Source organism: Corvus cornix, chromosome 2 (assembly GCF_000738735.6).
Source record: "Corvus cornix cornix isolate S_Up_H32 chromosome 2, ASM73873v5, whole genome shotgun sequence".
In the NCBI taxonomy this organism is placed as follows: Eukaryota; Metazoa; Chordata; class Aves; order Passeriformes; family Corvidae; genus Corvus; species Corvus cornix.
Genome location: NC_046333.1, coordinates 64,755,724 through 64,777,621, shown reverse-complemented (window position 1 = coordinate 64,777,621; position 21,898 = coordinate 64,755,724). Strand labels below are relative to the sequence as shown.

Genomic DNA, 21,898 nt, shown 5'->3' with positions numbered 1-21,898 from the left:
GGGCCATCTCTGGAGCTTCTGTAGGTTTCTCAATCACCTTTCAGATATTACAAGGGACAGACATGAAGGCTCTGGAAGACCAGTTTCAGCGTTTGACTACACTTAGTGTGAGGACTTACTTTGCTTGTATCTGATCAGAATTTCCTTTGCTGCAACTTGTCCATTGCCTCTTGTCTTTTCTTCTTGCATTTTTCTTACATGTAACAGTAGGAGGCTTATAATTCTCAGTTGAATTGGATGTATAAAAAGTGCTGGGTAGAACTTGTTCTTTTCTCAGTGTTACTAGCACATCCCTCAGATCTGTATTGATGCCTAATACTGCAATATGCAGCTGTGTGTCATGGTTTTATTTGCCATGTAGAAGTAAAAAGTAGGCGCTGCACATCCTACCCAGCCTTTATGAGAGGATGGGAGATGTGCAGTCTTTAGTTTGACCAACACAGAGAAGAGGATTTCCAAACCAGATGCATTTTCAGATTTATATTTATTTAATTTTATTTAATTAATTTTTTTAATTTAATTTTATTTAATTATAATTTTAAGCAGTTTAATTAACTGCTGAGTTTAAAAGCAAGAGGTTTCACATCAAATTAGCCTAATTATCAGACTGTTGTGTCAGCAACAGTGCCTTGAAAAGGTGCAATAGATGGATAAGACAGCAGAGGAGCGTGTTTCAGATTTTGCCTTGTTAAGAGGCTGATGAGAACTCCTCTCTAAACATAGGGTGGGTCAGAATGGAATGTACTGGTTCACCTTTACAGAATCCATTCCAATGTCTTTGAACTGAGGAGTTTTGTTGATACCAAAAACACTTGCTGTTTGGTTGCTCAATCAGTAAAAATACACTGATGTTGTGGAGCTCAACCATCTCTAGGTCAGCCCACATAAGTTGTCTTTATCATCTTCATAAGATGCCAGGAGACTTGTTTGGTTTTTAAAAAGCTATCCAAATAATGGCATGGAAATCTTGGGAATATATTTCTGATATCAGTCACTCAGCTGTACTCAGAAAGGGTAAGAAATCTTGTTTTACAGAGAACTGCTTCTCACTTCCCCTTCATATTTCAGAACGCAACAACTTAGCTTTGAACCGCAACATGTAAGAGAGTATTTAACTCAATATTTAGCTCAGTCAAGCTTTTAAAAGTTTGTTTCTTCATAAAAGTGTAATTTGGGGATTTTTTTTTCAATTCAGGGCAATTACTTCGTGCTACTGAGGCAGAAAAGGCGAAGATTTGATAATGCTGTCATTTTGGTAGTGCACACAGTGTCTGTATGAAGGCAGCATCATTACACTCAGTCACTTAATGCAGCTCTGAGGTGAGATTGGACTGCCAGGCAGCCCTGCAACAAAAGACAACACAATGTAAAGGACTTCTGCTATAAAAAATTACATCGGGAATTTTATTTTTGTCTACTTAGTCCTTTCTCCCTGCGAGAGGTTCATTAGTCTCCAGTGGAAGATAGAGCATGATTCCTGCCTTTTAAAGAACGATGTCAAAGGGATCATTCTAGCTGCTTTTCATGCAGATACTTGAACACCTGTTTCTCCTTCATTTATCTGCCAAAGAAGATTAGTTCAGGATAACACCTACTGATTTTATGGATTACTGCTGTGGTTTTTTTGCCTCATAGTAATAAAGGTGAATAGCACAAATGGCTTTTCTATAGGCCTTAAGCACAACTATATGTAACAAAATCGTAAGATGTGTGGGTTGTATGATAATTTTGGTTTAGCATTAAGCTAAATTTAAGATGCCATCATATGTAACTGTCATGTTTCTTCACAGTGTATTCATTTGAAATGTACACCACCCCCTTATTCTGTAAGCCTCCTCATTACTATGGCAAATTAAAATATCTTGTAGTCAACTAGTTTCAAGGAACCTTGCAGTATTTGCACATTATCAATGTCATCTTTTCCTGCTGCTTATTCCTCATTTGCAATTATAATAATTCATGGTATTTCAGCCATCTCCACAGCAACTAATTATGATGGTAGAAATAGACTGACATCTATTGCTATTATGCAATAGAAAGAGGTGAAATTTCACAAAAATAAATCATCCAAACCTTACAGATGTAAAAAAAGGCCAAGATAAAGTTGGAACAGAAGAATATTTAGGTAGAGTTAATCACTAAATGGTTATTTTTTTCTTCACTTATATCTGAAATTTGAAACTACAGCAGTAATATTTTAATTAAGGCATTTATAACAACATCATGGCATTTTGATAATCTTCAGAAAAATACTTCTAGGTAGTGTCACCTTTGATCCAATGTGTAATTGCCACGGAGCAGTTATTTGCAGTATTTCTGTGGTTCTTTTATGAAGTATTTGTCAAAGTCTGCAGAACAAGTCGACCTTATTCTCTGTTAAAAAACCATCTGCAGTCAGGTCATAGCCCAACACTGGGAAGAATTTCAGATTTCAGGTTCACATTCCACTGTCACTCCACGTACTGCATTGCCAGAAAGCAATTAATAATAATTAAGATTTGTCCAACATGAAATACAGCACACGCTCTTGTAATTCCTAGAACTGAAAGAAACAAAGTAAAATAAAAAAGTCTTACTATTCTCTGAAATTAATGAGTGAAAATTCCTGAAGCCAATGTTGTAAAAGGGTTCTAAGCCCACATGACACACTAGCTAGTAAGCTACTTTTGCAACCAGCGCTACACAGGCCGTGAAACCTGAATCCAGTTTTGTAATTTTAGATGTCAGTATGTTGAACCCTGTATTACTTAACAGGTCTGATTTAATCATGCAAGAAAAATCCCCTGACATGCATGGTAAGGAGATAAAATTCAAGCTTCTTTCAAAGGCAAATCAGCTGCCTTTGCACGTTTCCTTACAATTAGATAATTGAACAGTTTGTGTGTTGGGATCGAGGGTGTTTTCTCCTGATTCATTAAACACATGTTTTAAAAATAAATATACTCCAGGACAGACACAGTGGCTCAAACTACTCATGGTAGTTCAGTATCTTTTCTTGTACTCAGTGGTTATGTGACATGGAAGAATCAGGGTAAGCATCTATTTATCTGACTCCTGACTTAAGAAATCAGATTGCAGCACTCAGAAATTCATTAGCTAAAAGCTGCATCCAAATCAAGCCATGTGGATTTATCCTTTGTGTTGTTGGAGCCAAATTTAGCCTTAATAGATATCTCTTGCAGACAGTTCCACAATGAAAAAAGACACTGTACACAAAAGCACCTTTTTTTCAGTTGCACCCTGACCATTTTTGTTGGGTGCTCTTTATCTTTGGCCTTTCATGAATGAGTGAATGACTGTTCATGGTGTTACAGACCTCTGTTGTGTTCCCCGCTGACTTCTGTCCTTGCTGCAGCAGTGCTTGCTGCAGCGTGGCCTGTGGTGCCGGGGGCAGGTGGTGCATCTCTCTGTGTTGGTAATGGCCCCGACCTGGAGCAACAGGTCATGACCACACTGCGTGAGGGCAGGAGCTCACACCGCTGCCAAAGGCCACTTCATGCATCCAGAAGGCAAAAGCCCTTATGGCATGGGTTTCCCCTCGATCTCTGGGTCTGGAAGCATGCGAGGGCTGTGGGGATTCTCTGAAAGGCTGTGCCAGGCCAAGGAAGCCCCATCTGGTGTAGCTCCCACCAGAGGGTGTGTAGAATATGTGTACTGATGTTGTCCTGTGTTGTGCCTTGATTTTCCTCCAGCGGAATGGTCTGGTTTATGCAGTGCACAGCCTAGATGACAGTTACCATGTATTTTTGTGAATATCAGGGGAACCAGGACCTTGCTATAAAAGAAGAGATGATGAAAAAAATGCAGTTCTGCTATTATTCTTTATTTCTCTGGAAGATACCCCATTCCTTTAGTCATGCTTTTTTCATTTTTTCGTAACTTTTTTAGTTCTGATGTATCCTTTTGGAGATGAGTACCCAGATTTGGGTTAGCTGTAGACTATTGCACTAGCACAAAGGGGCTGTATTTATTTCCTAGTAATTTCAGATTTCTGTTGCCTTTTTTTACTGCCTAGAGCATTAGGACGATGTTTTCAAATAATTCTCTGCAGAGTTTCCAAGCACTGTCTTCTGAGTGGGAATGACTAATATAGCTGTTCAGTGTGTAGAGTTAGGGCTGCTTTTTCCCAAATGTCTTTTTTGCTCTTATCAATGTTGAATTTTGTCACACATCATTTAATATCATAAGAACTTTTGTAGCTCTTTGCAGTCAGCCTTATTTTAGACCGCAGTCAGCAAATTTTGTCATCTCCCTATTGTCAACCTTTCTAAACTGTGTTTTTTGAAGAAGACAGTGAGTAGTGCTACATCCCTCTGCTTATGTATGAGGCATTCCTTTTTGATTTCTACATGTTGTTATTCCACTAGAGCATCTAATGCAATTTTAATTCTTCCAATGACCTTAACGTAGGAGTTTTGGAACTCTGAAGACTCCAACTTGGAACAAGCATCCTTATTCATTGACTTCTATGAATTTCCCACCTCAAACCCAGGATGATTCTTCTCTCATCTCTCTTCTGTTCTAGGTCTCCCAATTTCTAGCTTTATTCTGTGTAACTGTTGCTAGACTGGTGGTATGGGAACCAGGCTTCTCACTGGTCTGTAATTCCCAGATGACTTCCAGACTCTAAAGAATAGCGACCTTCTATTTGCCATCTCCCACTTTTCTATCTTATCAAGGTTACATGTCACTCAGTGTTCATATTTGATTTCCTGAGGAACTCTAGGAAAAAAGCTGTCTGGTCTTGGCAGCTTGCTTCTCTCCATTTTATTGATTTCTTTAAAAAGCTCTCCAAGTGACACTTCACTTAGACTTCCACAGCTCCTTGTAAAGAAGAGTTTCACTCTGCAATTCTGCTGAAGCTCTTCAGGATTAGCACTGCTGTGAAAGATATTTGGCTTGTTTACCATGGCCTTCATCCTTCAGTACCATTGCAACCTTAGATCATCTATGATTCTATGAATTTTCTGTTTGGTTTTCTACACAATGAACAAAGAAAATTTATTAGGTTCTGGAAAGCAGGGATACTTATGCTTGAATACTGAGATATGAGGCTGACAATATTATCTACATTTATAATGTGATTACACTGTAAGAAATGTCCAGACTATTATCATATCTCCTTCACTTCACTGTCCTTCTTGCCTTCTTTTTCAAATTTGCTTCTTATATCAGTAATTCATTTCAAAACTGTTACCATCTAAACATGTTTTGTATCTTCATCTCTGTCTCCCCATCCCAGACAAGCATCAGTACTGTGTTTTTGCACACACACACAAAAAGCACTAAGATAACATAAGAGTAAAGATGCCTTATTTCCTCAAATATCTTCAACATTTGCTGGAGAGGAGCATAAAACAATGTCATCATTGGTGGTTTTTTCTAAAGATATCTCCTATTGAAATAATGGAATAATTCATACTACAAGCAGGATGTTGCATGCCAAATTCTCATGAAGCTGTTCTGCATTCATGTTACTGTAACTGAAATCACAGTCTGGTCCTTTTTCAGTCTGTTGATTCCAGAGGACTGCCGTGTATAATGGAAAGTTTCCCTCCATCTGGGAATGTTATCTTTTCACCCCAAAGAAGCAAAAAAAAAAATGTTAAACCAGGACTCTGAATGTGTAAAACATGCTGAAATTGCATGGTGGGCCTTTACTTGAACTGTTATCAGCTACCAAGCCAGAAAGCAGACTGCACTATTTTGGGAGATAAGGCGCTGGCGTTAAAGACACTTTGGGGTTTTTTTCAGCATTATGTACCAGCCAGCTAGTGCCATTGCACAGGCTGGAAATATCATCCAAATATAATTGCTGGATGGTGTGACAGCTGCAATTCAAGAATCTTCTTATTTTGGAGGAAGTGTTTGTTGCTTTGTGATTCAGTCATTCCTATAATCAAGGATTAAATGAATTATTTCCTGTTTGGCTCCTAACAGAGGTCTGTGTTGAAGGGTTGATGCCAGTTCATTCCAATAACAAATGCATTTTTAATTTGTGTGTGCTTAGTCAAGATTTTCTGGGTGTACAACAGTAGTGATGGTTTCTGAGAAGTATATGAAATATTCATAACATCTCTCTCAAAATGGTGCTAAGCCAACTTCAGATTTAAGTAGGTATTTCTTAGTCACAAGCTGTGCTTTGTATCATTTATTTTTAGTAGAGGTACATGTGGACACAGATAAACAAGTCCCCATCTATTTCCTGTGTCAGTTTGGGAGGCTATGGTATACTAATTATTCCAGTGTAAGTGGAAAACTGTAATTTACTTCAACAGTGTTTGAGTAATGTGCAGATATATTTTAAATATATTTAAATCCCTTTCTGGTGAAATAGGAGCATCCAGCAGAGCAGGCTTTTTTCAGTGTAGCCAAAATAGAATGTTATTAGGGAGTAAAACACTGGATTTACACATCTGTCTGGCAGTGGGTACCAGGCAATACATGTTTGTAAAGTTACAGGTGTAAGGTAAACTCAAGCTGTAAAACTACACAGCAGTTGGCTGTTGCTATAGGAAGAGTTGTGCTGCTTGTCTTACCAAGTACAGGTCTCTTTTCTGTCAGCGAGGTGATCCCCCCAGCTGGCAAACGAGGGGACCAAATACTGGCCAGTAGCTTGGTTGTCATCTCCAGGTGGTCTATCCAAGCATTCTTTTGGCTTTCTTATCATCAGCCTGCCGCTGTTTTGGTTTTGTCTCAAAATTTTTCCACCCAGGAAAGCTGACACCTTCACCTTTAAAAGTTACTCTGAAGAATCCAGTTTCCTGACATCTGCTAGACATCTTTATGTAAACTGTGCTCTGTATTTTGCCATCTGGAAGGGTTATTGGATGAGGAGCAAATCCAAAAGCAGCAGCTTGCCTGGGTAGTTCTATGCCGTGTGTAAACTCTGTTATGGAGAGAACTCTCCAGAGAGTCACAGGAGTCGTTATCTTACTCAAGTAATGCGCACCATGGTTTTTGCTTTGAGGAAGGTCCCTTGAACTATTATGCTGCAGAATATTGCAAATAGGTATTTCTGCTGTTACAGATGACACTGCAGTATCCCTGCTGCAGTATCATCGTTCTGGGAACCATCTCTTCAGATGTAAAGGAAACACCTTGCAGGTATCTCACCCAGCTCTTCACCCATTTGCTTTTAGCACAGTTTTTGTCTGTTGTACGTACAGAAATCTGAGACTGCAAGGTACCTAAAGCAAGTTGAGTCACTTGGAAAAAGTTCCTTGGGATGTACAACTGCTGCTGATGTTCCCACGTATTTTTTTCAGATGGTATCACTCACCTTGTCCGGTTGCAAAGGTTTGATGTGTGGAACCCATATTCTTAGTGTTCCTTTGATACTACACCTTCTGCACACATTGTTACATGGACACCCACTGGGGAAGCCATCATTTGGGAAAATGTAAATGGATCTCCTACCATAAGGATTGCATCAGTTGCCTTCTGCTGGTGCTTAGGACATAACCTCATTGCAGTAAGAACCGTGGTAATCACTATGGTCAATTTACCTTTAACATAACTACAGCATACGTAGGGTGCTGGTACCAGTATGGACTTAAGCAGGGGCTATTCTAGTCTGCCAGATTTCTTGCTTGGATTAAAGCCTTCTAATTCCTCGCTACTGTTCTTGATGCCTAAATTGAGAAGTCTGCAAGTGCCAAGTTACGGCTTTTCACTCTGCAGTCACACTGTATTTGCAGAGCAGGTGTACATTAAGATATGCTGTTACCTTGTTGCAAATTTCTTTAATTAAGATACAGAATCTCCTTTTTCATGAAGCTGTGGAAAGCAATACCTGTTGGTGGCTCAGCTTGCCGGTTCTTGACCTAGTATTACCTAGGAATTAATGAAAACACTGTGCAGCAATTCAGAGGGAAGAACAAAAGAAATGCATTTTCTTCATTTTTTCTCTCTTCTGGTTGGCTTTCTGAGAGTCTCCCTAACTTCTCAAGTGTGACTAGTAAAGCAGTTATGTATAAAAGGTATAAAAATGCGAGTCTTTCCAAAATCCTATTGATAGATTATCACAGTTCACCAACACAGTGGAGTTCTGTTTTGCTGTTTATTAGCTGGGCAGCTGTGGGTGGTAACATTTTTCGTAAGGTGTCTACAATCTTGTTTTCTTTTCAAATCCACTTTCTTAGGGCTTTTTTTCAAACACACAGCTTTTGTTACGTTTGTCAAGATATCTTGTTTTATCTCCTATTTTCATGCATTCATTTTCTGCCAGGCTCTCTTGGCTTTGCCTGTGAAATCCATTATGTTGGGTTTCTTTGGATCTATTGAAGTGACGTCCTTTCCCTGGGAAGACACCTTCTTTGACTGATGTTTTTCAGTCCTTCTGTAGGAAAAAAAATACAGTCCATCTGTTTTTGGATTTCTTTAGTACAGAAGGAATTAAAAATTATCATGGTAGAGTTGTTCAGATATAATTTTTGCTTTTCCTTGTGTTTGCTGAATTTCTGGTTGTATGCTATATTTCTGAATTGTGTTACTGTATTGTGATCTTACTTAGTGTGGTTTGCAGTGTTTTGATTAGGTTCTGCAATTCTGTGTTTGCTGATTTGACTTTGCATCCACTTTTCTCCCAAGTCTGTCCTCTGGCAGTTTAGTGTAGTAATGGTCAGTACAAGTCTAGAGTTTTCTTAAGGCTGCTTTCACTTCTTCCCCAGTTTTACTTTCTGTCTCAATCAGTAAGGAAGAGATGATTGAATTTTTATCTGCAGTTACCAGGTGAGCCAACTGTTATACCTCCTAAACTCTTCCGATTAGTAACTAGAAATTTTACCTGCACTCTTAAAGGAATGTGTATATTTTTACTGTGTTATTTCAAAGGCTTACCTGTCACAAGTGAAGATTTATCATGCTCCCAGTCCAGTGCTGCTAACTGGAAATGGATCATTGTCTTGAGCTGGTCCGAATTTGAGTGGAAGCAGGATGCCCTGACACCATCTTCTCTATGCTTTTACATAGTCATAATCTAAAATAAATCCAGTTGTACTTGCAAGACTGGAAATGAAATAAAATAAATCACTGGGGGGGGCAGGGGGGGAGGGGGAAGGAGTGGTTTATTTTTTCTTTTGCCTCTTTTTCCTGTTATTTCATTGGCCTTGATTACAGTAACAAATTTTAAGTCTAGAAGGGTCGTTTCCTAGCCTACAGTGTTGGCCCCTGGTCGCAAAACAGGTGCTGTTAATGCTTTGCTACTGGTGTAGCAGGTGACACGCCAAGTTGTTTCAGCTTGTCTGTGCCTCACTTTTCCACCTCTATAATGATGATCCTGGTTCACTTAAAAAGAGTGTTTCGAGTTATGCATTAGTGTGGCATCAATGCTGTGGGGTTTTTCTGCGTTATTAGTTTGTCTTGTAGCACATGCCACAGAAGTTTTCCAAGTGATTCATATACTGAAGGTGGTTTATTTGGTCAGCTGATTTGGAGAGGTATTTCTATACACTTTTTAGAATCAAGCTTAACCTTTTCTGCCAGCTTATTTTTCTCCTTCTGATGTTCAGAAGAAGACTATGTTATCTCATAGAATGGCAGTGCTAGGCTAGAGTCAGAACAAGGAATGTCATGGGTAGACACATACAAAAACAGGGTCCTGATCCTGTCTAGGTAGTAATCTGTCTGAATTAGATTTTGTAGATAGTACTGCTGCAGGAAAACCCAGTATTAGAGATACTCAAAACTTCTGTAAAGAACTTTAAATCTCAAAGATTCAGAAACCTGTTGGAATATTTTTACTTTCCTCAGGCTTCAAGAGACATATGCATGTTTGAAGCCAAGCAAAATTCATATTTAGCAATGAGCAAAGCAATACAGTTATTTCAACCAAGCTATGTTTTGGCATTGGTCATACCCCAAGCTCACAGCAGCAGTGCTGGGTGTCATGCCACAGCTATTAAAACAATCCCAAAATTAATGGAGCTCTCTGTGAGCTGGCACATCTACATTTTCCTCAGCTATGTCTAAGACTTTCATCTACAGCAGTGTTTCTTTTCTTAAAACTACTCTCTTCAATCAATTTTGATTTCAGGAGTATATTCAGCCTTATTTTTATGCATCTTTATCTTAGATTCCTTTACAGTCAGTGAAGCCTCACAGGCACTTCCAAGGTGCGGTTCAGCCTTGTTTAGATTCTTACATTAGTCTGAGGTTAATCATGCCCAAGACTTGTTCTTAATATATAAGGAGGCCAACTGAGAGGCAGAAGCCCACACTGTAATAATTTGTATCAGCTGAATCCTGCTCCATTTGATTTCTAAGAAAGCCTACATAGTTGGGAAAATTTCAAGACGATGTAACATTTTTTAATACATAATCCATCACATTTGAAAATCTCTTCTTCCTTATAAATCTAAAGAAAATATTGATGGTTGTTTATCTAAACACTGTGCAAAGCAATTGGTTTGCTTGTTTCTAATTATTCAGATCTGAATTATTAGCAAAGCAGATTCCTACTGAAAGCAAGTATAATTGATGCACCAGAAAGCTTCTGCTCTCAGCTTCTTCCTTTAGCAACCTTTGCTTTCTAAAATCATCATGGAAATTATAGTGGCCTTTGAAAGGAAGAATTCATGGAAACCATCCCCCAGTGATTTTTAAGACAAAGGCCAAGGACAACATCAGAAAAAAAGTAAGTTTAAGATCCAACTGGCCAGCACAGACTGGGATTTCGTTTCAGTTGTCAGATGAAAAGGGCAGGACTTGTTTATTCAGTCCGTCCCTTGGTTTAAGCAGCAGCATGACAATTGCTGCAAAAGAGGACAGTTTATTATTATCTTGTATAATAATATTTATTATTAATTTATTATTGTTTCATATAGATGCAGGTTGGAATAGTTCATCTGAGATGTTTTTGTCCTGGAGGAAAGGATGGGAGGACAGAAAGGTTGTCTTTCCTGACTGCATAAATTCCTCTTTGGCTGGTTAGTGGAGCAGCAGAAGCGCTTGGCACAGAGGCAGCGGCGAGCTTCGCCTTCGCAGCTGGAGGAGCAGCCCACAACCGCTGCCATCACGGAGCACAGCAGCCTATTAAAGGAATAAAGACAAAACTGTGTTTGATTTCCAGAATGGAGGGGCAGGAACTCCTCCTGACCCTGTCAAGGCTTTACTGATCTTAATGGGTCTGCCACAGAGAAAAACTCTGCTTCAACAGCAGAGGGGTGCTGCTCCTGAGGGACAAGTTCAAAAATACCAGCTCAGAAACATTAATAAAAACATTTCCCACTGTTTCTTCATCAAAGCATAAAAGAAACAGAGTACTGCATAGCACACTGGCAAAATCTGTACACTTCTACCATAAGATACACATAGGCTCATTTCTATAAACTAGTAACCGAGAGTTTCTTGGAGAGTGGATGAATTTGTTACAGTAACTAGTTTCTGGCATAAGTAGATCCCATAAAGAGGGCTTAATGCTTATTTCTAATCTCCTGGAAGGTTGTACAAATGAAAAAAAATGAGGTTAATCACCTAGGAAAATCACTAATGAAGTAATACATCTTTTCTTAAATATTAATTATATTTCATTTTTTCCCATCACAGAATTGACACAGTTCTCATGAATCAAGGATTAATTCAAAGGTTTATATTTATCCTCTGCTGTGAATGGATTCCTTCTCAGTGGAGAGTGAATGAATTTATTTTATACCAGCTTTCTGCTTGAAAAGAAAAACCCTTCATAAAAGAACTAGCAATCTTTGCTGGAGAAATCCAGCCCAAGAACAGCATTTCATAGTTCAGGCTGTTAGATCCTAACGAGTTCTGCATCTAAGTGCTTGTATTTTTTCCCATCTGATCAGCAGTAGCATAGCAGGTTATGCTCTTAAATGTACGACACTTGTTTGGGAAGAAGAATTGTATTAAAGAAAGGCAGTATGTTCCATAGTTTTAGTATAACATCTGTTATTATCATTCAGTGCTGCTCTTAGCCCAGCATGCCCTTCCTCTAAATATCTTATTAATTAAACTGGCTTAGTAGGAAAATAATTAATACTGTAAGTCCTGTACCTACTTAGAAAGGATTTAGAAACTGAAAAAATTTATTTTGTCTGAGCTTCAGCTTGAGAGTTGTGGATTTTTCATTCTTGAGCACAAGCAGATTACAATAGGGAGTATCTGAAAAGCCTATATTCAGTCTTCCAAATATATCCAAAGATATTCTATCTTTGAAATTCTGCAACTGCAAAAATAGTTCACTACTTTGAGAAATCTTGGTCACTACTGGAGGGTCTTCCTCAGCTACTGGTTTGGAAGAGACACTCCTGCACTTCTTCTAAATGTCCTAGTAGCCCTTTTTAACACCTGATTCCCCAAAAGCCTTAACTCTAGTCTGCAAAATTACTGTGTTTCTTACCAGTACTATGATAATGTGGTGGGACCTCCTAGCCATGAAGTCAGTAGTGATGCTGCTACCTTGCATAACCAGCTCTTGACTGAGCAGGAGGGTGAGTCAGTGCACCCAGGCGGATGCCAGTGAATTTGTAAGATGTGGATCAGTTACTTAGCTCACTATGGTCAAGTAGAGAAATAGAATTTGCTTGTGCTTTTGTTCTGGGGTTAGTGCTGCTGTCTATATGCAGAAACTGCTGCTTTGCTGCTGATTGTCCCAGCTTGGTTTCCCACTGAAGAGCAAGTTCAGTTTGCTGAAGAGCAAGTTCAGTTTGCTGCATATTCTAACAGAAAATTACACTTTTTGAGACCTATTGGAAAAGGTGCTGGGTGCCACCAAATTGTTCTTTAAACTCAGAGTTTTAACAATTTCTTTAGTGGGAGAAGGCTCAGGAATTAGCTGCATCTTATTCTGGCTTTTTTTGGAAGGTCCGAGGGCAGCTATTCTTAAGGAGGAAAAGGAAAAAGCTTTAACTGCTTTAAATGTACCAGAACAAGAACCCCTCAGCACAGGGAAAAGGCAGCTTGGGGAGAAGTCTGCAGTGTGACTCCAGAGTTTGATTGTTGGGCCTTTTTTTTCAAAAGCATATTAGAAACTTCGAAATCAGTGTTTCATTGAAAGTCAGTTGAGGTGCCTAAAGCTCTTCTTCAGATGGGTTTAAGGCACTCTGGAAAATGCTATGGCTATTATGTTAACAACCTCCAAAATCAAACTGCATCATGTGGCTGGTTAATGGTTAATGGGGCCTTGTGCTTCAGCAAAGGGACCTGCCTTAATTCTGATCCATGCTGAAGTTCAGACAGTGTGTCTCTCCCTGGGGAGACCAGGGTTTTTAATGAGCTTCTGGCTGTACATACTGGTCATCTTTGTCCCAAAGAATATGTGTTCAAAACTGATTTCAAAAGCAGGGAAGCCTAAATTTATCCTATGGAGAAGAGTGAAGCAGAGCTGGCCTTGTTCATACTGAGCCCTAAGTATCTGGCAGCAAGTAAGTTGCAATGAGCGCAGTGTGCCGGTGTAGGCATGGCTAATTCACCAGATATATGTGTCCCTGTGAGAACAGTCAACACAGAGCAGTACCAAGAAAGGTTGCACCCTCCTGTTTTCAAGGAAGGAGGGAGGGTTTCCAAGCTTCTTTTGCTTTAAATCTGCCTTGGGCAGGCTGAGGATGCTAAGTCTCAGTTCATCTGTGTGTGCATGCATCTGTGCTGGGTCTGATAGAGGAGCATATGGCAGAAGCGATTTGCCCTTGACTGTGCCTCTATTTTGGCAGGCACAGGCATGTTTCTCACAGAGCGGGTGCAGTCACAGCCACTCCTTCACATCCCTTCATATGCCCCTGGCTTGCTGGCTTTCAGATCTTTGCCTGCGTGCATGTCCTTTGTGGCGTTTTGGTTAATTGGACATTGTTTTAATTACTCCTGCACTAAAGAAACATGTATTTTCTATCTGTCGTTTTGCTGCCTCAGTGACCACGGTCTCCAAGCAGCCAATACAGAATTCGAGCTGTTCAGATCTGGTGTAAATTGCAGTGGCTTTCTTGGAGTTTCCCTCCTTTACATTTCTTTAGGAGAAAACACCACTCCAGGGAAGAGAAGGCTCTATTAAACAGCTCATTTTTGCAATGTCCCAAACACCTTGATCTGCCCTCACTGGAGGAAGTGGCAAAGAAGCCTTGGCTTCCATTCTCTTCCACAACCTGGATACAGTCCGTGGCCATGTTCTTGGCCACATCTTTCCTTGGTTTGAACCTTTGTGTTGCCTTCTTTCTTACCCTTCCCTCTCCAGCTTCTGCACTAAGTTCCTTTTTCTCCAACTTTGCTGTCTCTAATTCTCCACAGAAGTCAGAAATGCTTGGCTCATGTGTCAAAATCAAGCAATGGGTGTGCAGACATGCCCTCAAATCAGTCTATCACCGTTTCTGTCAATAACAGCCACACTACAGCAGCAGACAGATTCTCTGGACTGCCAGTAGCCTTTATTTCGAGATGCTAAACTGCCACTGACTTGAAGAGGAGAAAGAGCATTTTTAAATGCCTTTAAAAGGCATGGAGCCTTTTAAAACAATAATTTCCCTTCTTTTCTATTTATATTTACCCTTATCCTTTGCTTACAGCTTTGGAAAGAAAAATGTCAATGAGGCAAAGCAGAGAGGAGCTTATAAAACGAGGCGTGCTGAAAGAAATTTTTGATAAAGGTAAGTGTTCTTCTTTTCACAACAGTAAATTGACATCCCATATAGTTTTATGGCCAGATGTTACATAATTGTAACACCAGGAACCAGGAATAGAGTTCTGAATTGCAAGACTGTGCCAACTAGGATCTCTAAACACTTCTCTTGACTTTGACATGGTCTGGCCCTCTCTGTTGGATACATGTGATAGTTACTTCACAAATGAAAATGAAAACTAATCAGAAATGTAAAGCAATAGAAATAAAAATGACAGCAATAGGCAGTAGTCACTGACTACAAAAGAGCAAAGCATCCAGACTGTGGAGAAATGTAGTGGGTTCGTGCCTCTGTGTGTTGCCATTGTCTGGTTGAGTCACTTTGGGATTAACTGTTGCAGAAAAGGGAAACATTTAAAGGTTTTAGATCCTGATGAGCACAAAGCAATGTACTTTCCCTTGAAACAGCTCAGAAGAGATAATAATTCCTTGTTCGGGATAATTAATTTGTTGAGTTGGTATTGTTGAGTTTGTAATGTCTTACGCAAAATGCCACTGTTTTACAATCATAATTGTTTTACACTGGTAACACAATACATAGTTGACATCTATTACATATATGTCAGTCTTTGAGTGCAGCTTTTATTTGTTTTGCTGCTTTCCTTGTAAATAACTAAGGCAATTAATTCAACAAATTATATAAAAACATAAGAATGTTACCTCCTAATCACAGTAGAACTTACGTATATGCTTAAATAATAGCCTAAATAATTAGAAATATAAAAGGTTTTGACAATAGCAGTACAAAATCTGGTAGAAATAATGGAAGTTAGAAACTTTCACAGATATTGGAAGTATACTCTACTTCATAAATTCAGGAGCATTTAAATCTGCTACCTACTTTTTACTCTAGCTTATTAGGAATTTAAAAATTTACTAACCCAGGCTGGTAATTTTTTTAAGTGAAAAACATACAGTAACAGCAAAAAGGTGCTTATCATTAAATTTTACGGTTTCTACCAGTTGCGTGTTGTAGTGTGCTCTCACTATGACCTGCTGGCTTAGAAATCATCCTAGAAACAACTTCAGAATAAAAATAACTCCTGGCAATAGGTTTGCCCTTCTCACTGCTTTGTGTAGTCCACGTTTCATAGTATGACTCAGATCGGACGTGCAGCCAGCAAGGCGTGGTCCAGGCTGTCACACCAAGCAATCAGTGCCTCAGCTAACTCGGAAGACAGCCTTCAGTCACACCTCTGTCCCAGGTGTGACCTCCTTTATCCCTGCCTCACAACCCACATGTAGCCACCTTCTGAACCATCCCTACATACACCTAAAGGCATCCCCAGGAACAATCTTTTCTGTGAAGTCTGACTGCCATCCATGTTGAAGCTTGGGGAGATTCCCCTTGTATTGCTACTAAAGCACTACAGTTTTTTCTATTGATCAAATAATGATGTAGTTTGTAAACTTCTGTGTCATCTTGTGAAGCAGATACTAAGTTGTCTGGAGGTATTTGAAAGAAAGAAATTACTTCCTCTTTATAGTAATTTTCACCTTTACAAAGCTGATATGGAAAGAAAGAGGTAGGGCAGAGAAGAAAGTGGTAATACACAAGAATAGCAGCAGTAATCAAATAGCTATGATGATACAAGGGTATGAACAAGGCAAGATGTGTAGAGCAAAAGCATTATTTCCTTCAGCAGTGTAATAATCTGAGAGTAATTCTAATAAAGAATATATCTCACTGAGAACCTTAAGTGAAAGTAACATTTTCTTTGTAATTCCTGTTAGGTAACCTCTAATCCTTCAAGAAAGCAACAGACCTTTAGCATTTCCTAGCAGAACGCTTTATTTGATTATGGTAGCACCTTCCATGCCAAGAGGCATCTTGCACAGACAGGAGGTGTAAATCTCTTTGTATCCCTTTCCTAAGAGGTGGGCAAAGCAGGCAGAATCAGCCTGTGAGTAGTTTTGGCTTTTTCTTTCTTTAAAAACTCATACCGATCAAAGGAAACAGTGTGGACAGACTGACCCAAGAACAAAAATTCTTGCCATGTGCTTAGTGTTGGTTTTGTCATATCTTCTATGTTGAAGAAAAACATAATTATCTGGTTTGTTTGCCTGCTGTTTAATGTGACACTCTGACCTGTTTGCTTCAGGATTTGCTGGCTTTTCAGAGGACTTCGTGTCACCTAGCAGGTGAAAGTTACCAGAGTGCAGTAAGTCACAGTATTCACTTATGGGAGAGTCACTGCAGTCCACCTGCTATATTTGGAAAACAAGAAATGCTGTTATCACTTCAGTGACCCCCACACTTAAATTAGTCAAGCGGAGCTGCTCCAGACTGAACTGCAGAGAGCTCTTTCCTTGCTAAGGGCCACACTCATGACAGAATCGGTTTCTCTTACCTTCCATTTCTAGGGGTCTGTGACTTGAGTAGTCTGAAAATGTAGGCAAAGGTTATAATTTTTTCAAATACTCTGTACTTTTGGAAAATAGTAAGTTGAAGTAGTACCTGATGAAGCTCCTGTTCTTATAGTTTGTGGGAAGGTAGTGCCGAGAGGTTAAAAATACCTCTTCCACCTGCATCGCAGAACATACCTCAACATTTAGAAAAACTCATATTTTTTCTGTTCCATTGCTCCTACACATGGGTACACACCTTGATTTTCACACAAAGGTGTAACTGTCCCAAAAGCATCTGTCATTAGAATTGCCCGCTGTTTCATGCTGCTGGTTAAAGAATTAAATCTACTTGTAGTATTTTGATACCTCTTCTTTCTGAATGTAGATGAGATTGCCTGTAGTGAGAAATTTCTGAATATGAGTGTGTACTGATCACTTACTCCAAAGGCAATGATGCAATGGTTTTTGAAGGGAACATGGGCAGTCTTCATCTTTTACATTCTTGTATTTTTATATGCTCTATCTAATCAAAATGATGGATTTAGACTTAAATTTCAGGTAACCAGAGTCCCGACAGGATTTGGACATGTTGCACTTACACACTAAGGCAGATTTTGAGACAACAGTATGTGAGAACAAACTTGAAGAAGTGGTTTTGGTAATGCAGCAAGGAGGAAGGCATGGCAGCCACTGGAGAGCCAGTTGTGCTGCAGTGAAATTGAAAGGTTTTGAACTCCTCCAGAAACAGCCTGTCTCAAACTCCATGGGATCCCACAAAATCAGGGATCTGCTTAGGGACTGAAGTTGTGGAGGATCCCAGCTACTGTGCTAAGGTAGTCGCCAAGGCTAAGAAACAGTTCCAGGGGCAAGTCTTGACTACATGCAAGAACACTCAATTTTCCATTCCTCGCCCTTGGGGTCATGGCAGAGAAGGACAATGAATTTTACTCTGCCCTTCCTAGCCTTTGCCATCAAGAATTCTTGCTTGCCCTGTCTACTTGAGAGCAGACAAGTACTGAAGGAGACGACCCAATCCAAAAATTAACCCAGGATTTCAAACTGTCCATTTTGACTTCTGTCATTCTTCTGTCAAAGGAATGTGTGAGCGTGGCACTTTTCAGATGTGCAAAAAGTTGCATAGTCCAAAGGACTCAGAGTAAAAGACACGGTGAGAGGGTAGGCGGAGCTACAACAGGAGGAGCACAACAGGACTGGTCTATGTCAGTCAGCGTGACACACTGTGGGCTGCTTCACACCAGGCAATGTTTTTTAAGTACCTGAGAGTGGAAGTGGCCTGTGTGTTCAGGGGTACAAACCATGCTGAGGAGCCACATGTGAGGTTTTGAACACATCTTCTATGTATCTGGGCCTTCTCCCTGTGCTGTTGTTTTCACTTGCTCTAAGGTGAATCACTGTGTCTGAGTAGTGTCCTCTGCATCAGAGAGTTCCCTCTGAGGTCCTGTTTCTTCAGTGACTTCAGGTGTGCAGAGTCTCCTGAGTAAGACAAGAGCAGCCTTCACATGCTCTCTTGCTGCAGAGGTCAAGCTCCCTCATGGACCCATCCAGTTTCATGCTCAGCTGATGTTATTAAAGCTCATGGACTTACGGGAAGTCATTCTCCGCTAAGTAGCACCAGACTCTGAAAACAGCAAAGGATTTAGCAAGTCTGAGAACAAAAGATTACATATGTTATCACTGTGCAAAATTAACCTTAAACTCATAGCCGGTTCCTGAAAACAGATCAGTTCATCCATGTATATGTAATAATTGCATTACCAGGATTCTTCCCATTTGTATGTCAGCCAACTGGAATAGCTTTAATACTTTGAAAATAATAAGTAATTTGCCTTTTATATCTGGTTGTCAAGCATATCTCTGATGCAGGATTAATTCACACTAAGATGCTCTTCCCTCTACAAATTATTTTTTCCTCATCTTTGATCTGTTTGCTGTACTTGAGCAACTCCCCATGTAGCTCTTCTTTAAGCAATACCTGATTTAGGATGTGTATTTCAGTCATGATTCTGTGCCATGTCTGACGATTTCATTCAAAGCCAAGGACAAGTTTTAGAGTCTAAATCAAGATAATCAGATGTAAGATTTAAAAAGGTTATGCTGTCAGCACAGAAAGCTGCCATGCTTTAGTATGATGACAAAAGGAAAAAGCCAAAATTTTATCTTACATTTTACTTTTTTTGCAATCATAAGTCTTCATTGGTCATTCAAATGGTGTTTTCTTAAATCATGCTAATATACCTTGAGAAGCACATAGCACACTTAAGACAGTAGGATTTCAACATGCTCAGCATATCACAATAGGCATCTCAATGAAAAATGTGTAGTCATCCTTCCAAAGAGCAAACGTTACTGGGTTTGTCATGCATACTTTTCTCATAGTTACAGTCAAATTTAGTCTGAATTAATGCACTGAATTAATGAATATTTTGCTGGACACAGTTACTGCCTTTCATTCAAGAAGCAGATGCTCTACATAAGAAACAGTTACGCTCTTTTGTGAAACCAGGTAACTGAGAGAACATCTGTCCTTATCCCAAACACATCTAAACATGTGTCTCTTTATGAAAGGGAGGCAGAGCCAGTGCAGAATACATAGCATTTCTACCCCAACAGCTAAGTCAAAAAATGTTCAGCTTAAATACTGGCTGAACTGTTTTTGATTTTTGCTGCCTAGGGAAGTAAACAGCTTTGTACAGAACGACCACGGCAGTTAAAACGGAGGCTGTGCTGCAAACAGCCAAAGCCTTTAGCTTTGGTTCATGTTGCCACCTTTTAGCCAGCTCAGTTGATTGCTCTCAAAGCCATGGGTCAGGTTTCAGTCTAGTATGATGTGACTGCATTACCATAATAGCTCTCTGGGTCTCCAAAAAGCCTCCAACAAAACCAGGGAAGTCAAGACCTTGGTATTTATAATACTTCCAAAATAAACAGGAGACCATCTTCATTCACTGTAGAGAAGCTTTAAATGGTAGAAACATAATTCTGAATAGTTATCATATAATGTATTTTCAGACTTGTTAATTGCTGTGTACTAGCACTAAAATGAGACAACTTTTTTCTCTTTTCAGTATTGTTTTCCAAAGTGGTTTGCACATCTTAGCCCTGTGAGGGGAAAATGTGCACTCATTTGACTGATGTACATCTCTGCTCAGTACATTGAGCAGTAATATGGCTAATCAGTGGTGCCCAAAAATCTAAAACCATATTCTGAAATCCTGAGTTTCATTTCTAAAAGTAATTTAAATGCTTAGTAAAATTGGGTTCTGCTTATTTGCCTGTTGGTTTTTAGTCTTACAGGTCACATTTCAGTTATATTTTCAGGCTTCCATTTGTAACCATAGGGGCTGAACACTTTGCTTTGTAAAACTCTTAATTGTGATGTCCATGTAGTCATTGCCTCCAGGTACCAGAGTGCTGTGCTTAACAAGTTCGGAGATAAAAATCATGCAGGTTGACACTATAGAGAATAATCTGAATCCTTTCTTCTGCTCTTTATTATTTCTAATGTGAAGTGGTGTTTGATAGGAAAGAAAATGCCAGCTGCTGTCACAGAAATTTTTCTCAGGTAGAGGAGATATTATTAGTAACTATAAAAACAGGCTTTCTAAATGGAATCTGATATATCCCAGTATCAAGACCTTACATCAGGCAACTATAAAAATTATTCTCTCCCTTTCATAAAATGTGGTTATTTGTATGTAAAATAAGGACATACCCCTGTGATTTTGCTTGTGTCCCTTATAGCATGAAAGTTGGTGTAGGGAAAGATAATAATTCTTCTTGTTGTTATTATTAAAATATTATATATTGCATACAGTATATATTAATATTCTTTAAGAAAGCTTCATATCTTCAGTTCCAACCCACTATCATTCCTGACTTCCCAGATTCAACAGAGAGAGAGAAAACAGATTTTTTTTGACATTGGATGGGACTGCATGTCCACATGGGTCAAGGATGGTGAGGAAGAAACCAGCTTAGACCATGGTTCATAATGACCATCCCAGCATAGAGCAAAAGATCATACAGATATTTGACATAAATTATATGTTACCCCAGAGGTGCTACCACCATCACTGATGGGCTCAGCCTTGGCCAGCGGTGGGTCCAGCTTGGAACTGGCTCCGTCAGACATGGGGGAAGGTTCTGGCAGCTTCTCAAAAAAGTCACCCTTGTAGCCCCCCCTGCTATCAAAACCTTTCCACATAAACCCAGTGCATGTATACACAGAAGATCTCAGTCCAGGTTCCTCATTTGAAAACCATCTAATGGAGATAGGTTTCATTTAAAATTCTCTCTGCATCTTATTTATGTCTCTTTTTTGTCATTCTTCTTTCCTCTGACTATGAACAGATGGGGAACTTTCCATACCAAATGAAGAAGGAGCTTTGGAGAATGGGCAGCCTCTGGGCTCTGGGCTGAGCTCCAGCCAGGTGTCCCTGCCAGCCCTAGCAGAACTGGAGTCAGTCCCAGCATCTGTGGAACCCTGCTCATATGAGGTGCTCCCAACCACAGAGATCATGGATGGGACAGGTAACATCTCATTTACATTATGGTGTCGATACTCTTAAGCTGTTTGAAACAAGTTTTTGACTTCTAACATTTGGTGTTTAGCCCTGAGAAGTCCTTGTCAAAATGAAGGTCTTCTGGTGTAGAAGGAGGTGACAGCATAGAAATTGTCACTGAATGCTCCGTGAGAAATTTTGTCTGACGTGATGTAGAAGTAAACTCTACTTCTAAGCAAGTAACCTCTCTTGGAGTAAGGCAAAACCCCTGCACTTTGTGAACATGTAAAAGTAGGTTTCCAGCTCTCTGTCTACATCTAAGATGTGCCAGTGAGCTCTAGAGCAGAGAGCTGACAACGATTTTGAAGCCTGGGTACAACATTGTGCCCTCTATCTGCCACGT

The 21,898-nt window shown here is 39.6% G+C and overlaps 1 protein-coding gene across 1 annotated transcript in view; it reads left to right on the top strand.

Annotated features, from left to right (window-relative positions):
• The window catches only part of PHACTR1 (phosphatase and actin regulator 1), a 308,164-nt gene that overhangs the window by 216,312 nt on the left and 69,954 nt on the right, over nucleotides 1–21,898 (top strand). The window contains 2 exon segments of the mRNA XM_039549910.1: nucleotides 14,511–14,591; nucleotides 21,344–21,523. Of these exon segments, the coding sequence (XP_039405844.1) occupies nucleotides 14,511–14,591; nucleotides 21,344–21,523 (261 nt within the window).